We start from the raw sequence: 15,634 nt of genomic DNA, 5'->3' as shown, positions 1-15,634 counted from the left end.
TTTTGACAGAGTACCTTGTACAGTACTCTCTACAGATACTTGCTGGGTACAGTATCTATGAAGCCTCATCAGACCCTGGGGGAAATCATCACTTTGCCTGCTTGTCTTATCACGAGTTTCCTTTCTGCCTTTAACTTTAAAGGCTGTGTTTTTTAATTCTTTCAGTATTTAATGAATACTCTTTATAAATGACTCTCGTGTGATGCCAGCATGTGGGCCTGCTCATGAATTATCACTGTTTTTAATCAATAGCCCATGCATGATGACTATGACTTAAGACAAGAACAGCTGAACAAAGCTTCTCTTCTCTCTTCAAAGAAGTTTCTGGAAAACTTACTGGAAAAATTTAATTCCCATGTGGTGAGTTATAATTAAATTTATCTTAATGAGAGATACCATACATTATTGAAAGGTATTCTAGAAGTGCAGTTTGGCGGGGTTTTTGTTTTTTTTTTAATTGCAGCTCCTAACTTTGGTCAGTATTGGTCATACACAGGTCAGCTTGGTCACTCACTAATAGTAAAATGTTCTGTTTTAGGACTATATCCACTCATCTGGGAAGAATTAAGTTGCAAAGACTTTAGATTTTCTTCTTTTTCTTTAATGTCATTATGAAATAAGTTGCTCTTAAAAAAAAAAAAAAAAAGCCAAATCTTTGCTCCTCAGTCACTGGTAACAGTTTGGGAGATGGGTAGTCTAAAGATCTGAAAGGAACAAATTGTCAAGGGTTGTTTAAATGTTGCCAAAGATTGCTTTTTATACAAATACTACACATATTAACCTTAGTTATATGTGTTTGAGGAGTCTTGGTTATTTTCTTGAAATTTGACCAAATTTTAATTATTTTCCTTTTGAGATATGGTAAGCAATGGATTTACTACATTAGTAAAACAAGTTTTAAGGATTACTCCTTAGAGTAATCAAACTTTAAGCTTCATGTAAAGGCATTAAACGTTTACTTTTAACATACAGGGTAACAGAAGCACATTATTGTTGTGTTTTACTTGAATTTCTCGGTCCTAAGGCAATATGTTACTTTGTTTCAGGATCATGGGACTGGTGCCCTAGTTATTAGTTCACTCTTGGACTTCCTTACTTTTGCCCTCTGTGCTCCATATAGCGAGACAACAGAAGGACAGCAGTTTGATATGCTCTTAGAGATGGTAGCCTCCAATGGAAGAACCCTCTTTAAGCTCTTTCAGGTGAGAGCTTGTATCTTTCTTATCAGATAACCACTTTTTGGGTCAGTTTGGTTTTAAAATAAGGGATGTGTGCCTCTGTAGTAATGTTGATAAATACAGCCTAGTACATTGTCATATTAAGGATATTTAATTCCACAGGGGCTCTGTTGATGGCTTTTGACCACTGTTTTGACCCTGTTGCCCATCTTTTCTCAGAAGCAGTGAAAAACTCATTTTTTTCTGTAATAGGCCCATAGTACCCTTTTCTTTATAAATTCCCAAGTAATAGGGCTGTTCATAAAGTTGAAAACATTATTTCATATAATACTATAGTATTTATTATGTACATGTGATCTGTTTCTATATGATACTTCTGTTTTTGTTATTTTATATCAGTTGTTTTGTAAATGTCAATTTGTATTTTTACATCATTACTGTTTGATATTTATCATTCAGCTAACTATAATTATTCAAGTAAGTGTCAGCTGTTTCCTGCTACTGTTTTAATTACCCTTAAAGCTATATTGTAAGAATACCCAAAAATTTTAGCCTGTGATCTGACTTTGAGGTGTATCCTTTACTAATTTTATGGCTTATAAAATTGTTTATCCTCCTTAAAAGCAATAGCTAGTATGTTGCAATAAAATTCTTTTATTCTGTGATACTTTTTTCCCTGTTTTAAAGCATCCTTCCATGGCAATTATAAAGGGAGCTGGATTGGTTATGAAGGCAATAATAGAGGTGAGAACAATTTTGAAATTTTAAGCCTACTTGAATGTTGATTGGCTATTTTAATTGATGCTGACAAAATTACTTTTCAGCCTTTTATGGGAAACATGCTTTTTTTCTGGGTAAGAAAAGTAATTTTGAGTCATTATTCAGAAATAATGTAGTTTTAAACTACAGAAACAATCCTCAATATTAAACTAAGAGTTTAAAGTTATGAGGTAAGTGGGTTTAGGGCAAGTAGATCTTTCGGTTCCTACCTTATTTGTATTTTGTTTGTTTTAAAAGAATTAAAAGTTAGCATTCTTCCTCTCTTGCTCTTTTTGGGGGTGGGGGATGATGGTATTGATGGTATTGAAATCATTAGGTACTGAGGTTACATAGAAATCCGTTAATGAAGTTAGTTCATAGCAAAGTGGTATTAAGTAAGAATGGTAACAAAAATTAGTTCCTCATGCTAAAGCGCATTTGTAATTAAGCTCTAGAGATCAGGACATGATATCGTTGGTGAGACATGGGATATTGTTTCTCTAAGATAGTTGCTTTAGCTCTCTGATTTTTAGAAAATAAAATCATGGCTATAAATATCAACTTGCATACTGGATGTTCACAGTGACATCAGTCCAAATGGCTTTGAATTCTTTTTGTTGTTTGTAGTGATTTGGATAAAATTTCAGCATGCCCCTTGTATCAAAAAACACAGTGATATAAATATAATATGTAAATATGTATTGTAAATATAACATGTGGCTAAATGAAATGCACAGAATTAGTATACTCTTAAGTAGATGTTTAAAAATTATATACAGGCATTATACCTCAAAGTTCTTTTTGCATTTTTAGTGTGTATTTACAGCTAAAGGCTAATTTTCTTCCTGTAGCTAATGGGTTTTAGCTTCTAAAGTAATGTATCTCTCACAGAGCTGGAAGCCAAGGACAGTTAGGACCATGAGACCAAACAAAAGTGTATTTTCCTGACCTTGATTCACCAGTATATTGCCATTCATGGCAAAGTCCAAAATGTGGACTTTGGGCTTCAATATAAACCACACATGTCAGACTCATAGCTAGTGACTAGAGCTGATGTCTGTGTAAGGAACCACCTTCTTTATTTACACTGAAATCCTGGCAAGTATCTTAAATTATTTTTTCTGATTGTTAAAGCAATATATGGTCTTTGAAGAAACATTGGTATTTACAGAAAAAATTCAAGGAACAAATAAAATGAATCATTATATTTTTATCATCCAGAGATAACTACAATTAGCATTTTGGTAAATTTTCTCTCAGACTATGTAGAGTTCCAAATTATATGTGTACATATACAAACTATATATATATGTGTACCTACTGCGTATATATTTGTATTGATACTACTGTCAGAATGATAAATGTACATATTCACACTATGTGAATATTTGTATACATACTACATATCAGTTGTACTATATACTTGTACCTTTTTTTTTCACTAACATTATGAGCATTTTTGCTTTCCAACAGGCTGTCTTAAATATCCCATTGCTTACATAATTTATAATTCTATGCTTACCTTTGATTAGTAGTCCTATCTGTCTTAACTCTGTTGCCAAAGTGAGTCCATATAAGCACATAAAATTGGGATAAAAAGAACTACCCCAATTTATCACATCATTCTTCTAAAAAAGTAAAGAACTGTGTTCACCATGAAAATGAATATATTGTTAATAATAAAAGCAAGGTGAGTTTGCAGAGGTCTTCGGTAGGAATTGCTGATGTCCCTGAGTCGCCTTTCCCTTTCATTGGCTGATATATACTCAGAATGAATCTAATTTTAATATTAAACAAAGCATAATTCATAAGATAAATGTATCTGTAAACATTTAAAACCTCATTTCACAGGCAAATAATATTTTTAAAATTACTTGTATCACCTGTGTTATATTTGGGTAGTTAAGTTGCACTTCAAATTTTTATTACATAATATACTACATAATTATTTTACCTAAAGATGTAAAATTAGTTCTATGAAATTAGGGTAGTTTGTTCTGGAGTGCTGCTTTAGGGATCATCTTACCCTTTTTCCAAAGGAAGGTGACAAAGAAATTGCAACAAAAATGCAAGAGCTTGCCCTAAGTGAAGGTGCCTTACCTCGACACTTGCATACTGCGATGTTTACAATAAGCTCAGATCAAAGGATGCTTACAAATAGGTAGGTTAAATTTAATTTGCTATAAATTAACTTGCTGCTTATAAAATGGATTCAGATATTACATAAAACAGATTAAATGTTTGGATTATGCAAATGCTTCATTTTCTTTTGTTTCATCTAGTTCTCCTTTTCCTTTCCCTATAGAAAGAATGTGTCCAGATGATCATTGCTGCTGCCCCTGGATAGCTGGGGGGTTGGGGGGGCGGACAACAAATCTGTTTGCTTTTTTCCCCTCACTTTCCTATTAGGGCTCTACACCCATAGCCATGGGACTGGAACAGGGAAAGGGTGCCTAGAAGCTTATGGAACTAGCACCGTATGCCCAGGGTTTTTCTCCTGTGTTTCCTTCTGGCTGTCATGTTAATTTTTAAATCTCTTTTGTCAATTAGGTGCTCTACTTTAAGAATAAAGAAAACCATATCTAACTGGTTTAGGTATCCTAAATCTCTTAGAGTTAAACAATTTCCCCTTTGGTAAATTGTCTTTTTTTTATAATAACCAAATATAAGAAAGCACATAAATCTATTCATTTATTCCAGGCCTTGTGAATTCCATTCCTTTTAATTCTTTGTGATTCCTGTTGTGTGACCCTTCAGATATCCTTAGCATACTATGACTCAGGACTCATTAGTTTAAAAAAAAAAAAAAGAAAGAAAAGAATATCATAAATATTTTTAATCATGTTCTTTTGACTTCTTAAATGATAGCAGTAATTTCTGACTTAGGTTTACTATGTTATGATATCATGAATTTCCTTTTTTTGTCACCTACATCCAGTTACTGGATGTTGTAGTATGCTGCCTTGGCAGTAACTTTCTACCGTTTGTACTCTTATAAGAGACTGTCTGCATCCCTCAACTTACAAATGTTAGCCACAAAAGTAGTCTTTTTTGTTGCTTAAGGGGACAAAAAGATCTAAGAGAAAGATTATTTCCATGGTATACTGCCTTATAAGTGATACTAGATACTATCTTTCACTAAAATAGGGACTATTTGATATCTTATTCCGTTAAATCCCCATGTTAGATGTTTGCTTGTTGTGTTCCTTTTTATTAGTTACATTCCTTACTGTGATCAGTTACAGTATTGAAAAGCTGTCAATGTATAATATAAATTACCACTTTTCATTTGCATTGCTTTATCTTTTACAAATTGCCATTATAAGAAGTTATCCCAGGGCGCCTGGGTGGCTCGGATGGTTAAGCATCTGTCTTCGGCTCAGGTCATGATCCCGAGGTCCTGGGATCGAGTCCCGCATCGGGCTCCCTGCTCCTTGGGAGCCTGCTTCTCCCTCTGCTTCTCTCTCTCTCTCTCTCTCCCCCCCTCTGTCTCTCATGAATAAATAAATAAAATCTTTAAAAAAAAAAAAGTTATCCCATTTATCCCTATTTAAAGCCTTTTTAGGAATCCCTGATAAATGATACCTACCTGATGCATGTGAAGGAAATTATGAGTGTAATTAATTACTTCAGTAGTAATTTCCAACTAGACATAGAAGTGAACCGTTTCAGTAGTGTTCATTTTTTTTGTCATAGAACATAGTACAATTTGGGTTTTTAAACTTTTTTCTTCTGGGAATGTAACCTGTATAAATACCTGTGTCTGTAGTTTTGGTTGTTTCTCTCACAGGTTTCATACCCATTCTTGTAGCAAATGGCAATTTGAATCCCTACTGAAGCACGGAAGGATCAACAGTGAATAAAATATATTCTCTGCTCATGAAGAGCATATCATGAGGTTTAAGATTAACAAATGACTAAGTCATAGATTCAACATGGATCTTAGATTCTTCACTCTGAACCAAAATATGCTTTTACCTCTAAAGTGGCATGAGTAGAATAATTTGCTTTAAGTCTTTATCCAGGCTCCAAAACTGAAAATACTTTCTATCTCTAACCTTGCCAAATAGGTTATATTAGAACATAGTTATTGACTTTTGATCATGTTCAGAATTCCAAAGAATGCCAGAATGCTATATGATCGCTATATCAGGACTTGTTACGCAAACTAATCATATCATCAAGTCTAATTGTTTTGTTTTCCCTCTTTAAATGAGGTAAAAACCTACTTCTTTGTGTTCAAGTCCATTGAAAATTAGTTTATCAAGGAAACGATTTGGAGAAAATTCTAAAATGTTAGCAATATTTTGAATTACTATCTCATACACCTCTCCACATTAAAATACTAACTTTAAATATTTAACATCAGAATGATTTATTTGCTGTAGCCATATTTCTTATATGATATTTTGTTCTTAAAAATTCCTTTCTGTTCTAGCTGAGATAAAGCAGCAAACCTTTCTCAACGTCTGCTTTTTTCAGACAGCTAAGTAGACATTTAGTGGGACTCTGGACAGCTGATAATGCAACCGCGACAAACTTGTTGAAACGCATTTTGGTAAGTCAGCTGAATGGGAAGATTTATGTCTTCTTGCCCAATAAAATTTCATTGAGTAAGTGTATACTGTTAAAGGATTTTTTTTTAGTTTATTTGCTTGTTTTTTATTTAAAAGATGCTTATCATAGGAGTTGTCACATAATAAATGCTAACCTCAGTAGCTTAAATCATAGTATTATTTGGGTTTTGAAAGCTAAATTTTCTTTTGTGCGGTTGTTTTGAAAATGGATTTTATGTTTTGTGTTTGTTTGCTTTTAGCCGCCAGGCTTGCTGGCATACTTGGACAGTTCAGATCCAGTTCCTGAGAAGGATGCTGATCGGATGCATGTTAGAGATAATGTGAAAATAGCAATGGTAAATAATGATTGTCCTAAGTGTCTGTTCAGGTTAAAAAGAATACTCTTTGTAAAACACACTAAAAATTTTAGAAATAAACCAAGAATTCACTGTATTGAATAGTAGTACTAAAAGTATAGTACTACTGTATGTGTGTATATACACACACACATAGTATTATTAATAACAGCTTTATTGAGGTAAAATTTACATCCCATATAATTCACCTGTTTTAAGTGTACAGGTCAGTAATTTTTGGTATATTTATAGAGTTGTAAAACCATCACCTCAATCTAACATTATGAATAGTAGTAACCTTGTATATTTTTTTCCCCTTAACTCAGCTTATTGGCCCATTCAGGAATGGATTTTTTTTTTTTTTTAGTTTCAAATGTATAGTGTGATAATTTGTGTGTAATGTGTGATTGATAAATGGTGAAAGGGGCCAGTAGTGAAAAAATTAACTCAGGACTTTTTTTTTTTTTTTTTTAAATAAAAGCTATGTTCATTATTAAGGTTGGGCTATCTCTGATACTTAAACATCTTTCAAGATACACCAATGTAATAATGTCTTGTATATGTTCTTTTCCTTTCCTCACTCCATTTTTCTTTGTACACCCCATCTCCCATTCACATCTTGCCACCCTCACATAGGAATCATCTTGAAACTTAAGCAAAAAAGTTAGATTTCTTGGACAAAAGTATAATTTATTGTAGAAATTTTCTTTTTTTTTAAAGATTTATTTATTTTATTTTGAGAGAGTGAGAGAGAGTACATGAGAGGGGGGAGGGTTAGAGGGAGAAGCAGGCTCCTCGCCGAGCAGGGAGCCCGATGCGGGACTCGATCCCGGGACTCCAGGATCATGACCTGAGCCGAAGGCAGTCACTTAACCAACTGAGCCACCCAGGTGCCCTGTAGAAATTTTCACTTTGTTTCTTCACTGAACCCCTAACACCCAGTATGTATTTTATGTAAAATAAATAGTGTGACTCAGCTTTACTTAGATTTTAAAAATGAATGTGCAAACAGGACTATAATGGATTTTAATGTTATTTTACAGGATCAGTATGGAAAATTTAATAAAGTTCCAGAGTGGCAAAGACTAGCTGGAAAAGCTGCTAAGGAAGTTGAAAAATTTGCCAAAGAAAAAGTAGATCTTGTGTTGATGCACTGGAGGGATAGAATGGGCATTGCACAAAAAGAGGTAAAAATCTGCTTCCAGACTGCTAGTATTTTGTATTTTGTATCTATGTTTTGTAGGTTTGCTTTCATTGTTGCTATTCACAGAGATGGTAGTCACATATTTCTGACTGAACATAGGAAGAAATGTCACCTAATTCTGATTCATATTTTTATATAAATTTTCTTAATTCATAGTTTTATGAATCAATGATTAGGATTTTAGTTAGGTATTTTATATGAAATTTAATATAAAATTCCACTCTTAAGTTTTCTTCCATACTAATTTATTCATATGTATCTGCTTCTTTCCTTCCTTCTCCAAATTTTATTTTATAGCTATAGAAATAAAGGTGCTCTTCTTGTTTAGCATTTTTATTCAAAGCTAGACAGACAGGTGTTTTGGTAATAAGATTCACATTTTTAAGTTAAATTTACTGTGTGTACTTAAATTTTTGAATATTAGCTCCTCAAATCAAGGTCAGATCAAAAACAGTTTTAGTCTCATTCTTCAACATGTAGTATGATCAATAGAACCTAATTCAGTAATGCATATTCTTCTCTCTAGGATGGAATGTGCAGTGGTTAAATCAACTATAAAAGTTGACTTGATCTCACCGTTTTTGTTGACCACACTTACATTCTTTCCCTTAAACCATCTCTTTACTTATGGTAGCTATTTCTTTATACAAAGAAAATAATACAAATATCTTACTGAACAGTTTTCTTATGAATTTCCAGAACATCTAAACATAGTAATCAGCTGCCACAGAACAATTATAGTCTTGTGTGTCTATCTGAAATTGAGACCACAATTCACTTCTGTAGAACTTGAACCTAAGGAGTTCATGACAATCTGTATGAATGACATATGCAGTATAAAGAATCATTAGACGTGCTTTCTAAATGATGAGGATAGTGAAGAGAATATTGCACGTTGAACCGTTTAACCTACATCTGAGCCTAGTTTATCACTTATTAACCCATAAGTTATGGGTTTCCAAAGCATTACTTTCCTTTTCCATATAATCAGAATAACAATACCTCCCTTCTCTATCCTATAGGGTTGCTTTGATGTAAAAGCAAGGTAATAATAGGGGTATCTGGGTGGCATAGTCAGTTAAGCGTCTAACTCTTGATTTCAGCTCAGGTCACGATCTCAGTGTTGTGAGATCGAGCCCTGCATCAGCCTCACCTCTCCTCTGTCTCTCTCTCTCTCTCTCTCTCTCTCTCTCTCACAAAAAGGCAAGGTAATAATAGAAGTACTGTATACATGTCTGGTCATGATAATATAATATTCCTATAACATTTGAGTAATTGAAAATCTATAGATATGATATGAGTGGTTTTCACTTATTAAAAATTACGAGCTCTTGACTCCAGGTAGTTAAACCCATTTCTAAAATAATAGTTGTTCAAGCTGTTGGATATAATTATCTAACTGAAATAAGTTTTTGGCATCTGATTTCGTACGTAACATTTATGCGGCATAAGTTTGAACGCAAAGCTATTTTAGCTGTAACTGTGGATAACATAAGTTATTTAAAGACAAGAATCCAGAGGCAAAATAATATATTTTTAAATATCAGTAATGTTTTATTCTGTTGGTTTCATTTATGTGGGTGTTATCTAAAACTTTGAGCAAATAATGATGCCAAATAGATATGCTGGTCAAGAAACTGTTTAGGTAGCAAACGGATTATTTTTTGCCATAGTACTATTTTTAATGTTAATTTCTTTAGGAAACGTGAATAATCTTTGTGACTATTTTATTTGTAGAAATATTAACACCCAAATACAGAATGATCATGTGCTTTAGCTAGTCTGAAAACTAACCATTGTCAAGATTAACTGGCTAGCCTTAAAAGGAACTGCATTTCTTATATAATCAGAATGTTTTTAAGTCAATTTCATTTGTAGCTAATGTTCTGTGTTCGATTAATAATAACCACTGGCTAATGGTTAAAATTGCTTTTTTCTGATTTTTGTTATTTTGAGGAATTTGTTTAGCTAATTAGGGGTTTTAGCCTAAGTCTCTGAGTCCCTGAACTCTACTTATAGAGAACTGATTGTGCTTTTTGTGTATAACATTTATATTTTCACTACTCTAGACTCCCAGCTTTTTGTCCTGAGGGCTGGGGAAACTGAAGAAAGTGCTTTTTAATTAGAAGTTTTAGAGAAAGTTTTATCATTAAAACTAAATCTTTGAATTGTTTATGTGCTTTATTCAAGTCATCTTATATTAGTTTTCATGAGAGTGCACAGAATTAAAATTTGTAGGAGACATCTCCTTATATAACCAATAGGTTTCATATTTGAAACAGTATTTCCTTCTTAAAATTTATTACTCACTTAGCCTTTAGTCCTTCTGTTCTTTCTTTATTCTGCTTTATTTTGTATAATTTGTCACTTTAATGAAGTTACAGACTTTTCTGTTTTAATCTCTACTACTTTATACTTTTTGGTTCTGTCACCTTGAGGGTAAGAATTTTAATGTCTGCTATATCTACAGGCTTTACTTAGAGCAGAGATTCCTAACTGCCAGCCCATGTGTAGGACTTCAAGAAATCTTTGAAATCTTCCCTTCCAGTTAGTTACAAGCCTTACGTATATGTCTTTCTCTGGAATGGGGACCATAGCTTTCTTTGAATTCTCAAATGGGTTTATGACTGCCTAAAATTTGAGTCATAGACTTAGAGAAGCAGGAGGACCTCCTTCTGTCTTAAAATGAAGATGATTTATGTAGCTGACATCCTCCTCGTGGAATTTGTATGATAGATACAGCTTAACACATATAGGCTCACTCTCTTTTTTATTTAAAACTTTTTCATTTTTTCCTTTCTAAACTTAAATTCAGGACAGAAACAATATGGTGAGTTTAAGTCCCTGCTACATGTGTGAAATGCATTCAACTGCCTGGCATGTGGAGTTGTCTTTGAGATTCTTTGTCTAATAAATTCAAGTCTCACCTCACATGTGTCTGAATGTAGATTCTTATTTCTTGTTCATTAGCTGTTTCAATTTATACTTGCTCCTTATAGCTTTGATAGCAGTTTAACAACCTGTAATCTTTTGCATTTATTGTTTTCCCATGACTCGTGTATTAACTGCATGTAAGTGTTTAAAACAAGTCACTGTTTTTGATTGTTATAAATTTTATCAGTCATCACTGTAAACTGTAACAAAATTTTGTGTTGAAATAATAACTTTAGGCTACATGGAAAATATTTCAACAACACTGTAGAAATATCTGCTAGCACTATATCACATTGTGATATAATATTTTATATTCATATTTTATAGATTTTGCTTCATTAATTTGTTTCTGCCAAAATTTGATGTAGAAAATGTTTCTCATCACTTACAAAGTGTTGATTTTTCTCACTGAACCTATTTGGTAGCCCCAGATTGAGCACTATGAAGTTTTGTTTTTGTTTTTTTCCAGAATATAAATCAAAAGCCAGTGGTTCTTCGAAAGAGAAGACAAAGAATAAAAATAGAAGCAAATTGGGATCTCTTCTATTATAGGTAAACTTAAAGCCTCTTTTCCAACAGATTAAATTTGGTATTGCTATTGGAAGATCATGATAGGTTTTTCTTGCCTGAAACTAGTGCTTTATGCTACGGGTATTTTTATGCTCTCAAGATCAAGAATTGTCACTGTTAAGATTGGTATGATTAATGATGCTTCCGTAATATTAATGTCTTTTATAGTGTTGGTAGTCTGAGGAGCTAAAGTTACCTTTAAATTTTTATTAAGGCTTTGAGATGATTACTTAAAAGAGGTAGATGATGGGGGCGCCTGGGTGGCTCAGATGGTTAAGTGTCTGCCTTCGGCTCAGGTCGTGATCCCAGGGTCCTGGGATGGAGTCCCCCATCGGGCTCCCTGCTTGGCAGGAAGCCTGCTTCTCCCTCTTCTTCTACTGCTCCCCCTGCTTGTGCTCTCTCAGAGCGAGAGAGCACAAGCAGGGGGAGGGACAGAGGGGGAGTGGCAGAGGGAGAGGGAGAAGCAGGATCCCCACTGAGCAGGGAGCCCGACTTGAGGCTCCATCCCAGGACCCCGGGATCACGACCCGAGCCGAAGGCAGACACTTAACCATCTGAGCCACCCAGGCGACCCTAAAATCTTAAAAGAAAAAAAAAAAAAGGTAGATGATGAAAACATAAGGAGACTTGTGGGAAATGGGTATCTAGCTTAGCTGGCCTATTATACTTTTCCAGCCTTTCTGATCTGCTTACCCCTTCTCCACCTACTGGCCCTGCCCACTGTTCCTCCAACCCAAACACACACACAGACATATACATACAGAAAGACTTTGAAACATTTTGGGGGATAACTCACAGTACCTACTCTGGAAGCTGACATATTGATTATACCTTGGCTAATAAAGGAAAATATGTGCTTTGGAATTTTCTCACGGTACTTTGAAAGTATACAGTATCTAGAATGGCCTTAAGAATATTGGTTTTCTTTCTTAGGAATTCTTCGATTATGTTGTCTCCCGTAGAACTCTCTTGGAGCTCTGACATCAGACTTTTTAGGAGTGTTACAGAATGAAAATGAAAGGATATGCCCATCCACCTCCAGTTCAGACCTGTGTCCAAATTTATTACAGTAGTTAAATTATTCTAGGAATAAAAAGATGTTTTACAAATATCAATCAGAACTTGGCAGTTTAGCTATATTCTTTCATAGGTAGTTTGTAACATTCTAATCTAGAATGTTGCTCATCCTACCCGGGTGCAAAGTTCAGAAATTCTTATCCCCAGCCTGAAATCTGATATCTGATTGTAATTATTTTCTGACTGAAATTTATACTAGCAATAAATATTGAAATTGAATATCAGTTCCTTGTTTTAAAATCCACACAGATTTGTTTTTGTGGTTTGGGTTAATTTTTTTTTCCTTAGCATTGTATTATGAAAACTTTCAAACATACAGAAAAGGTGAAAGAATTTTACAGTGTACACTATTACCTATCACCAAGATTCTACCATTTACATTGTACTATACAGAGATTTTATTTTCTTCATTCACACTTGCTGGAGTTTGTTAATTCCACTGTTTTCTTACTCTATAAAATGTAGTAAGGGGTATTTATAGATTTTTTTTTTATGTTTATTGCTTCCTACTATTTTCTGATCATATGTATAGGTTTGGTCAGGATCATGCCAAGTCAAACCTAATTTGGAATTTCAAAACGCGAGAAGAACTGAGAGATAGTCTTGAATCTGAAATGAGAGCATTTAATATTGATAGAGAGCTCGGTAGTGCTAATGTGATCTCCTGGAACCACCATGAATTTGAGGTAAAGTTTAATTTTTGTAATATTAATTTTTTCTTTTTGGAAGTATATATTATTTTTGGAGTGTTTTTCAAAGATTTATGGTTATATAACATTTTTACCTTTCCCTCTTAATTTTGTGGAGGAAATATTAGAAAACTTTTATATTTAACACAAAAAATAAAAATTCATTACATTAAGTAACTCAGTTTGTACCTGAAAATATAGGAGTTTTAATGAATTTGATCTTCTGCTTTCTAGATCTGTTCTTTGCTTATTTTTTTCCTCCTTAGCTTTTTTCTCCATTGAAATATAGCCTGTTTTCCTTTTTTCCTTGTACTTGTACTTTGTTTAATTAACTTTTTTGTGGTAGTTTGATTCTGAATGTGGCCATATTTTACTTTTCTATTAAAATATTGATGTGAAGAACAACAAAATATCAAGAAACATGTTGGTTAAAAAAAAAAAAGGAAACACGGTGGTAGATAATCGTGTGTGTGTGTTTGTGTGTGTGTATAATGTAAGCTCTTATAGCAGTTGTGAATTTGAACATACTCATGACCCTGTAGGCTTTGAAATTTAATCCAGCTGCATTTGCAAAATACAATGATTTGATTGTTCTCATTCTCTCCTCCTCGAAAAACTTCCTTTACTTTGGTTTTGGGAATCTGGATTTTCTCCTCCTTCATTGTACACTCCTCCTTTGTTCACTTTTATTTTCCCAACTGCTAAACTGGGACAAAAGACCGCTTCTTGGACCTCGTATTTATATTTATTGTCTTATGGCTTTAACTTTTTTATTTGCTGGTGGCTTCCAGATTTTTATCTCAGATTTTCTTTACGAGACCTCATACATACTGTTATCTTATAATTGGATATCCAATAAGCAACTAGAATGTAGCTCTAAAACTGTGCTCTTGCTCTTCCTCCAAACCTACTTCTCTTGTACTCTTCCTGATCTTAGATAATGGCTCCTTCTGAAAATATCTTTTATACTCCAGATCCAGTTTGTCAGCAAATCCTATTCAGTACACTTTCAAAATTTATCCATAACCCAACCCTCCTCTCTTCATGGGATTGTAGCAGTATCTCTGCTTCCACCCTTGCCTCCCTGTAATCTGTTATCAACACAGCAGCATTATGATCTTACTAAAATAAAGTAGATCCTGTCACTTCTGTGCTCAGAGCCCTCTGGTACTTCTGTCACTTCTGATCTCACTTTGAAAAAGCCTGGGTCCTTCAAATGACTTACTAGACAAGATTTGTGTACCCAATCCCAAGCATTCTTTCTTTGATCTCGTGTTTTACTACTCACCCTTTCACTGTTGCTCCAGCAACTCTGAGTTCCCTGGAAATACCAAATTCATGTTCTTGACTCAAGATCTTTCTCTACTTGCTATTCCTTCTTACTAGAATATTCTTTTTCCCTGGATAGCCTCATAACTTGTTTTTTCCTTCAGGTCTTTAACTGACTGTCATCATCTGAATAGGCCTTCCCTGGCCACTCTGTTTAAAAATGCAGCCCTCGGGGGCATCTGGGTGGCTCAGTTGGTTAAGTGTCCAACTCTTGATTTCAGCTCAGGTCATGATCTCAGGGTTGTGAGATCGAGTCCCGTGTCAGGCTCCATGCTCAGCAGGGAGCTTGCTTGAGATTCTCTCTCTCCCTCTCCCTCTGCCCCTCCTCCTACCCCTTTACTCTCTCTCTCTAAAAATGAATGAATAAATCTTTAAAAATGCAGCCTTCTTTGTATATACATACAACCCCCTACTCTTTCTCTCCTTCTCCCCTGCTTTATTTCACTCCATAGCACTTACTGTCACCCAATTATCATGTATATTTTACTTTTTTATCTACTGTAAGGACAGTAATTTTTGTTTGTTTACTGCTATAGCCTTGACGACTAGAATAGTGCATGGTACATACAGTATATGCTTAGTAAATAGAAGTTGAATTGAATGCTCAGAATTTATGGAAAGAAAGTGAAATGGATATACATATATATTTGATTTCATATAGTTTATATTTTTAGAAATTATTTTAGGCTTTCGAATTTTAATAATCTGCTCAGTAGAATTCCTTTTTACGATTGCTTGCAAATCTTTACTTTGTGCAGCCTGAGTACAAAGGTCATGGTGCTGCCATAGCTCCTGATCATCATGGGCTGCTCCTTCATGTATCGCCTCCTTTGTAATCTCGGGTAATGTGACATGCAGAAAATGAATAAATAAAAAGACACCATAAAGTGTAGTTGATGTGTTGGGAGATGAAGAAAAACCTGAGGTAACTTGTGTGAATTGCACAAACTATGTATGGTGCAGGATCATTTACTCCGTAGTT

The 15,634-nt window shown here is 34.2% G+C and overlaps 1 protein-coding gene across 4 annotated transcripts in view; it reads left to right on the top strand.

The window, feature by feature from the left end:
- DNAJC13 (DnaJ heat shock protein family (Hsp40) member C13) overlaps positions 1–15,634 on the top strand; it is a 123,074-nt gene that overhangs the window by 50,525 nt on the left and 56,915 nt on the right. For all 4 annotated transcript variants that reach the window (XM_073899927.1, XM_073899943.1, XM_025882202.2 and 1 more), the window contains exons 14-22: positions 253–360; positions 1,047–1,202; positions 1,866–1,922; positions 3,977–4,098; positions 6,420–6,495; positions 6,754–6,849; positions 7,893–8,036; positions 11,457–11,539; positions 13,167–13,320. In XM_073899927.1, coding sequence (XP_073756028.1) covers positions 253–360; positions 1,047–1,202; positions 1,866–1,922; positions 3,977–4,098; positions 6,420–6,495; positions 6,754–6,849; positions 7,893–8,036; positions 11,457–11,539; positions 13,167–13,320 — 996 coding nt within the window. The remainder of the gene's footprint in view (positions 1–252; positions 361–1,046; positions 1,203–1,865; positions 1,923–3,976; positions 4,099–6,419; positions 6,496–6,753; positions 6,850–7,892; positions 8,037–11,456; positions 11,540–13,166; positions 13,321–15,634) is intronic.

This window comes from Callorhinus ursinus, unplaced genomic scaffold (assembly GCF_003265705.2).
Source record: "Callorhinus ursinus isolate GAN/ISIS: 27379988/994484 unplaced genomic scaffold, GSC_fseal_2.0 scaffold1, whole genome shotgun sequence".
In the NCBI taxonomy this organism is placed as follows: Eukaryota; Metazoa; Chordata; class Mammalia; order Carnivora; family Otariidae; genus Callorhinus; species Callorhinus ursinus.
This window is presented reverse-complemented; position numbering and strand designations above follow the sequence as displayed.